The sequence below is a fragment of the Perca fluviatilis genome, chromosome 5 (assembly GCF_010015445.1).
Source record: "Perca fluviatilis chromosome 5, GENO_Pfluv_1.0, whole genome shotgun sequence".
NCBI lineage: Eukaryota > Metazoa > Chordata > Actinopteri > Perciformes > Percidae > Perca > Perca fluviatilis.
This window is the reverse complement of record NC_053116.1, coordinates 27,008,423-27,021,494: the sequence shown is the minus strand read 5'-3', so window position 1 is coordinate 27,021,494 and position 13,072 is coordinate 27,008,423. Positions and strand designations below refer to the sequence as shown.

The 13,072-nt window shown below is 40.2% G+C and overlaps 1 protein-coding gene across 2 annotated transcripts in view; it reads left to right on the top strand.

Moving 5' to 3' along the window:
- sema3b (sema domain, immunoglobulin domain (Ig), short basic domain, secreted, (semaphorin) 3B) overlaps nucleotides 1-13,072 on the top strand; it is an 86,552-nt gene that overhangs the window by 54,857 nt on the left and 18,623 nt on the right. For both annotated transcript variants that reach the window (XM_039800896.1, XM_039800899.1), the window contains exons 2-4: nucleotides 1,555-2,171; nucleotides 4,354-4,511; nucleotides 7,378-7,440. In XM_039800896.1, the coding sequence (XP_039656830.1) occupies nucleotides 1,988-2,171; nucleotides 4,354-4,511; nucleotides 7,378-7,440 (405 nt within the window). In that variant the 5' untranslated portion in view covers nucleotides 1,555-1,987. The remainder of the gene's footprint in view (nucleotides 1-1,554; nucleotides 2,172-4,353; nucleotides 4,512-7,377; nucleotides 7,441-13,072) is intronic.

Genomic DNA, 13,072 nt, shown 5'->3' with positions numbered 1-13,072 from the left:
CAGACAGCAGCACTGGAGGAGTCCATCAAACTTCAACTCTGGTTAAGTCAAGAAACCCTCCATTAATATAGATGAACCACCACTACATGAACAAAATATATTTTTTATTGTGATAAACAAAGCAAATCTGTGGCATCTTAAGGACCCACGTTGTAGTTATTCTCGCAAGACAGGTGTTACCTTACATTGCAGTCTTCTAGAGGCCCACCACATTGCCAGCTGAGTTGGGATAAAAGCAGCGGGTTGTTGGCACACTCGTCTGTGTTCTATCACTAGAAGCTGAAATACTTGGGTCTAGCCCATATATGGCTGCATGATTTGGATAAGTTCTAGGGGTTGGGCCAATTTTGTCCACATGGGCTTCCTTAAGTATTTTAAAGCTTCTTATTGAATAGAAACTGCCACAAAAATTAAGATAAAATATATTAATCCAGTCTGAAGAACAGAGATAAAGGTAACTGCATGGAGAGGGAAAAGAAGCAAAGATTGAAAGTGAAGAGGGAGAAAAGTCTGTCTGCCTGTTACAGACTGAGTGCCAACTGTGAGGTGTAATATAATAAAGGAGACTGTTCCTACTGAAAGGCTTTATTGTTACGGCCGACCACAGGGTCCAAAGTACTGAAAGAGAGGTGTGTCTGTCCCGTGCACACTTTTTACAACACAATATTCATATACATGTAGGCTTACAAACCAGTGACCTCATGCCTGTTCCTCCTGTGGTAGAGTTGTGGTTTACAACAACACACTCACAACTGAGGCACAAAGTTATTGGGGATTTTTCCGAAACAAAAGCAAATCTGTCACTATATATTTGACTCCAGCTCTCAAATAACTTTGCAAGTCCCCATACATTCTGAAAAACTGAGAAACTGAGATTAAAGAAGCCTTGTGTAAACAAGATTATAAAAAACAACATTTTAAAGCTTTGTATAACTTTTAATGTCATGTATCCACTATGGTGTAATTCAATATTGACACCCTACATACAATCTAATTACAAAAGGAAACAGTTTTTTTTGCTTTCTCTTTCTGGACTCAATCACAAGTAAATTTCTGTTGAGCACCAATGCTCTCATCCATTGATACATCCATCCACGTCACTGCCGGCTCATTAGTCCTGAGCAATGAAGAGATCTCATCTGGTGACACCGTCTGCCAGTGTGGAGGCAGTGAGAGAAAGAGGGGGTGGGGGGGGCTTGGCTTGGCAGTGGACATGTCATATCTGTATCACACTCACACACAGTCTTCATCATCATGGTCAGTGTGTGTGTGTTTTGGATACTGTCCCTGTGAAGAGATTATAGTCTTGTTGCCATAATGGAGGCTGGCATTAACACATCCTGGCAGGGGCATCAATTTGACTCTGACTAAATATACCTCAGACGCCAGTTCTGTGTGTGTGTGTGTGTGTGTGTGTGTGTGTGTGTGTGTGTGTGTGTGTGTGTGTGTGTGTGTGTGTGTGTGCGTGCTTGTGCAGGGGCATCCCTGGCACAACGTACTGTGTGTTAGTAGTGTCCATTTCTAAATCCTCTCCCTTTCTGTCTCTATTCTTAGGTCTCCATGTGTGACGTTTTTGTCCCATCTTGGATGTGAGAGGTGAACTTGTTTGACCTTCATGAGAGTAGCTGTGAATCTGCCAACAGAGACTCTTCAGAACCAAGGAGGGCATTATAAAGATTACAACGTATTTCAAGAACTGGAAAGACAGCCTGTAAGAGAGTGAGGCTCTGCCAAAGCAAACAGCAAGAGGGAGAATCTGTTTTGGGGTTGCAAAGCTGAGGTGATTCTGAATCCTTGGCAAACAGGTCCAAGCCCAAACCAGTCCAAAGGCGGGTGGACTGCATCTAATCTACAGACAAAAATTGGGCATTCATGCTAAGCGGAATCTAGGCCGAAATCCAGCTGAAAACCACAATAGATTCACTTCACAGACTCAAACTTTTAAGTTGACTTTTGAAAGGAAGGAGTTTGTTCTAAGCGTGCCAAGATGATGACCATGATGATGATGATGGTGGCCATGATGGTCACCTGTAGCTCTCTGTTCCTGCTGGGACTGGCCGCTGCCGCACATGCTTCCTCCGGCACCACTTCCTCCACATCTTCATCCTCCTCCTCCTCTTCTTCTTCCTCCTCCTCTTCCTCCTCACCACGCATGAAACTCTCATACAAAGGTAAGAACCAAAGCTGTGTTAAGAATGCAAATTTGGCTTGTGTGCGATGGAGTCTTTGCCTCTTCCACTGCACATAATGTATACTTTGTACACACACACACACACACACACACACACACACACACACACACACACACACACACACACACACACACACACACACACACACACACACAAACACAAACACACAATTTCTATGTTTCATGTGAGATTCTGCCATATCCTTTTCAAAGTAAACTGTCCTGAACAGTAGCCAGCTGTAATTTGTGGTTGCTGTGATTCGCACACACGCACACACACACACACACACACGCACACACACACACACACACACACACACACACACACACACACACACACACACACACGCGCACACACACACACACACAGACACACCATCTCAAGCATTGTAAGTTAAAAGACAGCTCAATGCCCAACACAACCATATAAACCAGAGACGTCTGCCCAGCTGAGATACTGTATGTCCTCCCTTTAATTTAGGCTGAAGGTAACATGTAGCACACAGGATGGAAAGACAGCAGAATATTCTAGTTTTAGTTGACACATGAAGGACTAAAAGAGATCCTAATGACCTTGTGTTTCACTGAAATTACTTTTGATTTCATTTAGCCTGCAAGTAAGCCAGACATAGCCAACAGCAGTCTGTTTATTTATCCAGTTTTCAGTGTCTGGCTGATTAACAGGTTTGCTGTAATGCCTTTTGTAATAGGCTATGTAATGAGCAGGAAATAACTTTTTAATGTGGTAATTCAAGTCCCAAAGAAACTCTTTTTAACTACCCTAGCAGTGAAGCTCAAGGGATGACAATGTAAGTTGGTCAGTTGTCTGTCTGGGTTGTTAACATAATTACATGCAAATTCTGGCATTTAATATACAGTATATTGTCTGTTACTGAACGTTATAGTCTGTTAATATAATAATAAGAATTCTTTTAACATGTATTAGAGAACAGGTGTCATCAACAGGTGTCATTTTCAGTATGTGTCTTCTTTGGGCCCAATGTTATTATCATCACAGCATTGTGGAACTGAATAATAACTAATTTTCTGAAAATGGCACGTTAAAATAAAACAAGCAGTAGACCTACAGTCCCTGATGTCATGCAGGCGGCTGTTGGTGGCGTCAGAGTCTTAATAAAAGTCATAAATTCTCATTACAACAATGGCAGACTAATAAAGCCATTTTAAAGTCTAACCAGGGAGGGCCTTGGTCTTGTTTTCTTTTTAGCTCCGGGTTTAAGTGCAGGCAAGCAGGGGAGGATGCAGTCCCCTTATTTCTTCAGCTTCTATGGCCAAGATCACAGTTTTTTCCACTGGCTTGGGGTAACTATTATAGCTTAAATTTACAAATACAAGCTGGATTTTCCTGGGCACTGTTCCCCTCGAATTTGTTCTTGCCAGTTTGGAAACAGCACGGACACTCAATATTTCCATTAAAACCAATATAGTGTCATTACGGTCAGGGGAGTTTGTCCTGCTTGTTCACAATTCACTGGACATAGGACACATCCCAGAAATGTTATTGAAATAATAAAAGTAAGTCTTCTTTATCAACCAGATGACTTGTTGCAGCCCTTTGGCCAACTAACCGATTCAGATCTTAAGACTCTGATGACTTGAGGTTGTTTAAACTTTGAACACAAAGTCTTTCTTTTGTTATTGTTTACAGTTTTACTTTTTCAAGACACGAATGGCCATGGAAAATGTATTTATTACTATTTTGCCTAACTGTTGACAGCACAATGTGAGTTAGCTTGTGAGAGTTTGCACATGACATACAACAGGATTCACAATGAAAGGTCACACATGTACAAACAGCCCGATCATTACATATTATATCATAAATTATATTGTATATTATTATATATATATATATATATATATATATATATATATATATATATATATATATATATATATATATATATATATTATCATTATATCATAAATTGTACAAACCTGTCTGGACTGATCTTGGTTTTAATGGGGGGTTTCTGGTCTATTCCTGTACATATGGAAGAAGCAGAGGACCATAAGAGTATACATTAACTGGAAGAGGTTGTTTCTGTAAAAGTATGGGATGCCATCAGTATATCACATGTAACAGAAGACAGATTAGAGAGTGCCGCCCTCTATAATCCCGTATATCTGTGCAATTTCAGAGTTGCAGCAGTTCCATGGAGTGCGGCGGTTCGAGCTGGAACGTTCCTGCTGCTTCAGTGCTCTGCTGTTGGATGAAGAAAGAGGCCGCCTCTTCGTCGGGGCCAAGAACTTCCTGCTGTCGCTATCATTAGACAACATCGCCAAGCAGGAACACAAGGTTGGTCAGAACCAAAATCTGGAAAACAAAACAAACACACAAACAAAAAACTCAAAAAGTCAGGAACCATTTTTGTTGGACAGACAACATGTAAAAATCTTAATTCTAGGGCTGTCAAACAATGCATTTTTTCTTAATCGCGATTAATCGCTGAATTTCAATAGTTAATCGCAAGTAATGACATGTTTTATCACATCATCAATTCAATTACTTTGCATTTCATAACTGTCTGTATTATCAATGTAAACCAATTCTTACCAGTGTATCGTGATTGGGAATCAAAGGAATGCAAAGAAAGTTACTTTATGAACTTGACTTGTGGGGGGAGGGGCTTAGGAGACCGTTTTGGACTTTAGCAGAAAGAGGGGAGGGACTGAGAAGTTGTCGATGTTCAAATTTTTCGGCTAAGTCCTGGATCTTCGCAATCCTACCTACGGCACCTTTAAGCTTGCTTGTTAAAAATAAATTATACAGCAAAAGTGCATGCACAAGATGTCAAGATGGTCTGCAGTTAGTTGCCACCCATTTCGCAAGCGCTTCAGTTAATTTTTTCGATTTGGTTTCATCCACCGGTCTGTGGTGACTTGCACTCTCCAAAATAGTGCTTTGCCTGAGTCCGCTAGCATCAACCTGATTAGCTGTACTAGCTCCATGCTTAGCTCGTAGATGGTAGCTTGAACTTTAAGTGCTTCATGATATTTTAGTTCCATTTCACACAAGGTGCATATTCCTTTTGACTTGTCGATGGAGCCGTTTGGGAGTTTTTTTTAAAAAGTAAAACGCGCCATTTAGAACTGTGTTGTACATCTCCATGGCTGCAGCAGGAGGTAGGAAGTGTCTGTGGCAGCTTGACAACAAGTAAAGGTACCTAAAAGGGTCAAAATAGTAGCAGCCAAAGATTCTAGAGAGTAGCGATTCTTCGTAGCAAAGATTATTTGGTAACAGCACCAGTGACGGTGTAAAATAAAGAATATTTGGTGCACGCAATTAACGTGATGAACACAATTATAACGCGTAATGCTCTGTCTTTAATCTCATCGCGATTAATGCGTTACAGCCCTACTTAATTCATTAATGTTTTAGTGCCACACAGCAGGTATATGGGTATGGAATGTTTGTTGATTACTAATGAATCAGTCATTACTTTGCTGAGGTTTCAACACTTTCTACACATTGTTTTAATGGACTGTAATGTGTTTGAAATTCTCATGAGCTCAGGGTGTTTTGTCTCTAAAACAAAGCAGTAATTACTGTATTTTTCATGGCTATATTCCTGTATAACCTAATCAAGAGATGTATTTACCTGAACTGTGATCAAATTAGAGACTTTATGTGTCTCTTATCATAAATTGACTTTATTACTTTAGTTGCCCAACTAGATAGAGGAGATTAAAGATGCACGGGATGGAAATAAGAAAGCCTTTTTGTTTTTTTACAATCAGTACCATATTGTCTGATTCCTAAGAATCATTTATTACTGTTGTCATGCCACACGCACTTTATGAGTTTGTTTTCATGTGGCTCTAAAGGCATTGAAGAAAGAGAAATATTCAAAACTGTGGATACATTTTTACCAACATGCTCCTTACATCATTTTATTCTTGCACACATGAGACCACTCAAGTGAGCAAAAATCAAAGATGTGGGCAGAGATGAAAAGATAGCATTTATCCCAAAAGAACATTGTGATTAATATCTAAATGAGAATCTTTTGATTGAAACATTTGCCTTTGGAGTATGTAATAGTCATAGCCAAGGCACGCTTGCACAGAGTTGAATATACACACTGGAGCAGACAATACATTTATACATGTACACACTGGTAAAAGCACTAAATGCACTTAAATGCACATAGACCCACAAATGAAACATAGAATACACACAAAATACAGCCCACTATAAACTTCTGTTCACAGCTGTTTGGAGTGAATTACATTTTTGGTGCGTTAGATGTTGGTTTCAGGTATATGGGCAAGCTTGATTTATGACCTGGGTGTGCGGATTCACCATAGCTGAAGCAGTTTACATTACAAGCTGTCAATTTTCGGGTTATGGTCGGGTTAAGGTGACTATTCGGGTTTCTGAAACATTTGGAATAACCCGTTTACATGTGTGAGCAGAGAGAGTTACTCCTACATGGAATTTGTAATCAATTGGCAATATCCCGACGTAAACGGCGACGCACGGTTAGCGTCTGGACGTAGCCTACGGACAACCTTAAACGCATAACTTTGGACACCTTTCTTCTTATAAATCTCACTATCTCGGTACTTTCTGCCGTCAACAAAAGACATTATATTCATGGTTTTCACCACACTAATAAAGAAATTGGTTTCCTCCTCGTTCCAAAAGTGTGGTGCTGTGCTGCGTCTCGCCATGTTTACCTCGACTTCTTGTTTACTTCCGGTATACTGCGCGCAGGTTTTCTGCATTGACATATAACTATATTATTATAGTATATAATTATTATTATAACTATGTTTTCTGGCGCATACAAGAAGTTCCTCTACTCAAAAGACCAAGATTGTGTGTGTACATGGCCGTGCGCGACCGTGTTATTGCTAATATTCCGGTTTTGAACGGGTTATTGGCTGCATGTAAACGTAGTGACTGATGAAGAGAATACAGGTGAAGTGAAGTTGGACAAAAGTATGGAGAGGCTGAAGGGAAGTGAGATGAAAACCTTTACTCATCCAAACCTCTAGGGGTCTCATTTGAGCTGAAGGGTATTATTAATTTAGAACAACAAACACTTTGTAATGTTTATAAATGCACATCAAGCAGACTTTAAATTAGTAAATTAATCCAGATAATGAATTCAGATTTTAGCGACAGGATCATCTGACCTTTGCCTGCTGTGTTTCAGATCTATTGGCCCGCTCCCGTCGACTGGAGGGAGGAGTGTAACTGGGCTGGCAAGGATATCACTGTAAGTCTCTTCACACCACTTCACCTTCAATCTAACCTCAACTGGGCATTACATATTCTCTCATAGGAAATGTAAAGACCACACTTATTATTAACCAAAGTGAAAAGAGTTATCTACGACTTTTCACAAAACAGACTGTGTATGAACTGTAATGCATTACATTACATTTTTATTTTTAAATCACTCCTCATCAGCCCCAGACATCATACTGTACATTGCACACAAATTTAAACAAGAGGGTGGAGGAACTCCTCGTGGAGGACTGTCCACTCCTACCCAGTGCAACACAATGCTACCTTTTAATCCACTGGAGTCATGGGAATCATCACAAGACACAAACGCCACGTCTAAACAGATAACATGTAATAATAGGTGCAACACTCCTACTTTTGGACCTGCCCTGTGGTAAGATCACTTCCTCAAAATCTTTGAGTTTTCAACCTTATCTGACTGGCTTAGCATCAAACTCAGCATATCTTCAAGATAAACCCAGTTAGCACAGCTAAAGTAGATTCCTGAGAGACCTGATTTCTTGGCTATGTACAGTATAGACATTATAGAGTTTAAATCAAAGTTTTTACAAGAGAGCATGTGCATCACAGAGACATCACGGGGGGTAGGTATTGCTGCATGCAAGGGGATATAAGGATTGATTGGAAGCAGTGCTTCCTTGAATTATTTACTTAAAATTCAGACTTTAACTGAAATGGGCACTAAGTAGCTTCTAGATGTCTACGGTCGGTCTCCTTTACAGTTTCACAGCTGAACTAGTCTACATACACAACGTTCCACTTCCGGCATTGCTCAGGTGCTGCCGGTAATTCCGCTAAATATCCCTAATTTAGGCCAGATGTCCGTTACCTTGGGCTTTCTTTGTGTTGGCGTTTTTGTCCTATCCCGGAATGCTGTCTGACTCGCCAGACCCTTAAAGCACAGTAATTGAGCTATGGTTCCAAAATAAGGTCTGAGGTACAGGTGAAATCTGTTTATTGACTCACAGCAAGGAAACACTTGTTAGGTTCCATTACAGTAGGTTGCAGGGTATGTTAAGATTGATTAAAACTGTTCTTTTCAGGACTAACAGACTAACAACATTAAAGAATGATACAAAATATGTCACAAGACCATAATTCTTTAATTATAAAATCCTAAATAAAAAGCTACATGGTTTCCTGTGTGCTTGTAAATGCAGTGATGGGGCAGCAAGGGACTTCATTGACAGCATATAGTAAGTACATGGCTGCTACATGTTGCCAGGATTGAACTCATGACCTACTGTAATACTCTCAGGACTGTTTCCTAAAACATAGGCCACCCTGCTCCATCCCTCTTTTTCTTAGCTGCCAAAAAAAGTTTAAAAATCAAGATTTTCTATTTTGATCTACACAAGAGGAACATTTAGTTTCCGAGAACATGTCGAGTAAATACTGAATGTGATGATTATGTGTCTAATTGTGATGTATGTGGATGGAGTCTGGGCAGAGCAGGCTCGGCTTCACTGACCGACAAGTAGAGGCCACCAAGAGCCTATAGACCACCCAGGATTACATCACACACAATTAGCTAACTCATATATGTGTGTGTGTGTGTGTGTGTGTGTGTGTGTGTGTGTGTGTGTGTGTGTGTGTGTGTGTGTGTGTGTGTGTGTGTGTGTGTGTGTGTGTGTGTGTGTGTGTGTGTGTGTGCATTGGTGTGTACATGTGTGTAAAACAGTACCTTCCCATCAATGCGAGCTGACATGCCACAAATCTGCCTATGCACTGTACTGTATTCATATAGCAGTGTGTGTATACATTTATTCATGTATATTTAAGTAGCCGATGTGTGTGTGTGTGTGTGTGTGTGTTTCTTTGTGTGTGTGTGTGTAAAACAAACCCTTCATCAGTGTGATTACACAGCTGTAGCAGACAGACAACGAGCTCCATTCATTCAAAACCCCAGGCTCCAGTTTCACCTGACCAGGAGTCTGTCTGAGTGTGTGTGTGTGTGTGTGTGTGTGTGTGTGTGTGTGTGTGTGTGTGTGTGTGTGTGTGTGTGTGTGTGTGTGCACGCTCAGGTTTCTGTGTATGTGACCTGTGTGTGTGTGTTTAAAAAAATAAAAAATAAAGTAACAGTGGAGACAGGGAATAGTGGAGAGAATTATTAAAATTGCTCCAGAGGAATTAGGGAAGAGGAGGCAGAGGAAGAAAGAATTGGGGGAATTTTGAAGACAAATGTTGCATTAAAAGGAGTTTTCCCCTGGTAGGATGTTAGTCCTGCCTTTTTTCCTTTGAATTGTTATTTTTATCCTTTGTTAAACACTCACTCCCCTCCTATTCCTTTTAAAACCCATGGTATCTTTGTGAACACTCACCCACACACTGAGAACTGAGCTGACCTTACACCGTTGACCCTAATTACAGAGAAGTGTGTTTCTCTGTAGGAAGAGGCCAATATCTCTTTCCCCCACTGGATCTCTTCTCTCTCCTACTTCCCTCTCTCTCTCTCTTTCTCTCTCTCTCTCTCTCTTATTCTCTGAGCCCTCCTCTTTTCCTTTGCTCTCTTTGTATCTCTATTAGTTGTTCTCTGGGAACCAAAAGTTTCTCATATTTTTTACGACCCCCTCAGTCCTCCCATCGTCTTACTCGTTCTTGGAAATCTTTTCTCTTTTTTCTCATGCAGTTACCCTCGTATTAACCTTTTTACTGGTTGTATCTGTCCTTTTACACCTTTTACACTGTAATGTATGCTGCTCATTAGCACATGCGCTGCACATGTACACACATAATAGCATACTGTACATACACACACAAGACGTATTGGGGCATGCTTAATTGTAAGCTGTTAATTAGCTTGCACATATGTATTTACACTGCAGTGACTTCATATTACATTATTACTCTTTATTAGAAGTTTCTTCACGACACAGGGATCGTGCCTTGGAAAACGCCACAGGTATTCTGGCAGGGTTTGCTTCTAGTTCGAACGCAGTCTTCAGGGTTCTCCGGTGGGAAGCCAGTGAGGGATCTGATCCTTGTCACTGGAGTAGAAAATTGTACTGAGCCTGATATTTAATCTGAATTGGCGTTTTTACTCACTATATGTGCTGCCAATTGTTTTAGACTGTAATGGAAATAATTTACTGTTTTGAAAGCCCATGTTATGCAGATTTGAGCATAAAAGACCAGGGCTTAGCTGGTTGCTTGGCAACCTCACGGTGACGACAAGAAGTGTGTCTGACCAAGAAATAATCCAACCCTTTACCCTGCATAAAACCACAGCTTGTCAGTGGACAAAGCCAGGCTGTAAGAGTGGTGTCAATCTTCTCATCTCACTCTCAGCAAGAGAGCAAATAAGCGTATTTCCCAAAATGTAAAACTCTTCCTTTAAAAGTAGTAAAGGTTTGCTGGATTGTCCGACATACAGTACAGTATATTGCATTCTTTTGTATTACATACATTCAAATAAATGAACTGCAATGCTAGCTACCTCAAAAATGGTAATCCAGCAGAGTAGGCTATACACACTCACAGTATCTCAATAAATACACACAAGGCTTGTGATGGGCTTAAGAAGTATCCCACATAAAGACAAGTAATAAGCACTTTATCACTCACACACACCCATAGACCACAGGAAAGCCACCTGACATGCACAAAGACACATTAACACAAACACAGACACATGCACATAAACACAGTCAGACAGTAGCAGTAAACAGTTGACAGTTCACCCAGACACTCAGTCTGACTCAGCACTCTGACTGTAGAGCTGGAGCAATATTTAAACCTACAGAATTGATGGATTGTGTTTACGCTGTCATGTTAACACCAGTTAAAAGATTACCAGTAAAATCCATTGACCAACTGGGACATTGTGGAAAAAGAGGTTGAGTGAGGTTGACTGTGAATGTCCTCACCACTAAAACACCAGCATTGGTCATTTGTTTAAATGGCTTAAATTAACTAATGCTTACGTTTTCTTGACATGCAAATAGTCTTTTCTTGACAACAGAAGGCCCTGCATATAATGAACTTGTCAGCATTTTTCATTTGTTCAAGCATTTGAAAAGTAGAAAAAGCCAAGTGGACCATAAATGCCTCAGAAAACGCATCAGAAATGTAGTCTGCCATCCACATTACAAAAATTGTGCTTCAGTAGGCAACAGTTGTAGCCTCCGGAGTCATAAATTGTCGGCCGCCAAGGCAACGGTTGTTACGTACCGAGGCCTTGCTGAGGTACGATTGCCGAGGCTGCAGTTGTCTCCTGCTGAGGCTGTTTAAAACTGAATACTTTTTGTTGCCTATCTTGAAAACAGGACTAAAGATCTGTAGCCATGCTAGCGGCTCTGTGATGCTGTATTTACTGTAGGCACAGCGGTGCTGAAATGCAAATGTCAGCATGCTAATGTCAGCATGTTGATATGCTCACGGTGACAATTCTAATACACTCATGTTTAGCAGGTATAATGTTTACCATGTCCACCATCTTAGTTTATTATCTTAGCTTGCTAACATTTGCTATATGGCACTTAACACAAAATACAACTGAGGCTGATGGAAATATACTGTATATCAGTTTTGCAGGTATTCAGTGATTTAGGATTAGACAAATAAAAGTGTTGACAGGATGATTGCACTAAATTATATGTTGAGGAATTGGCAAACAATTCATTCTGAGTAGGACGTGAATGTTATTACCAAATTCTATGGTAATCTATCCAATAGTTTTTGAGACATTTCCCTCAAAACCAAACATGTTAATCTAATGGTTGCACAGAAAAGTGAGGGGATCACAAAAGAGTTTTCCACTGGGGATCACGGCTGTCAATACAAAATTTCATGGCAGTCCATCTAATAGTTGCTGAGATATCAACCAACCAACATTGCCATCCATAGATTTAAGCCTCTAGTATCGAGTCAGATCTGCAAATACTCAAATTGGTCATTTTGGGAGGAACTAACAAAATACATATATTTAGTCATCTAGGTATTAGGACCTTTAGCAGGTGTCTTGAAGCAGCATGCTCCTGGAAACCACCAAGCATCATTTGACTGTCACTGTTTAAAATTACTGAGTAGATTGGTGTATCGTCACTGTTTGGGAATTCACCTTAGACACAGTTACTGAAAACACAGGAACTGAAACACGTAAGTATTTCCATCCAAGTAATCGAAAAATGAAATCCTGCTCTGCCTTGATGGGTTCCTTGTGATATTATTATAGCTGTACAGTATGTACGTAGAAGATCAGCATCCAGGAATCATTCTGTCGAAGGAAAAATATGTCAGACAAATGTCAACACTGCTACATTGTTCTGTTCAGCAGAAACAATCAAAGGCATTCCTGGGATATTACACTGTGCTCTGTTGTGTATCTAATGGTCTTCTAGTGTACTGTGCACCATCATTCTGTGTTCAGTCAAAGGCTCTGAGCCATTAACTTTATTAAGTTTGCTGGACCACTGGGGCTCTTTGCTCTCAGACTCAAATTGAGAAAGAGAAAAACTGAGAAAGAAAGATAAACAGTGGCTGTGTTTCTATATACATTTTTATAATGATGCAATAAAATAGCTTAAAATGTGAGTTTCAATTGGGTGAAAAAATGTCAGTGCCAGATAAATGGTAAAACATGAGGAAGGTTCTTCATAAAC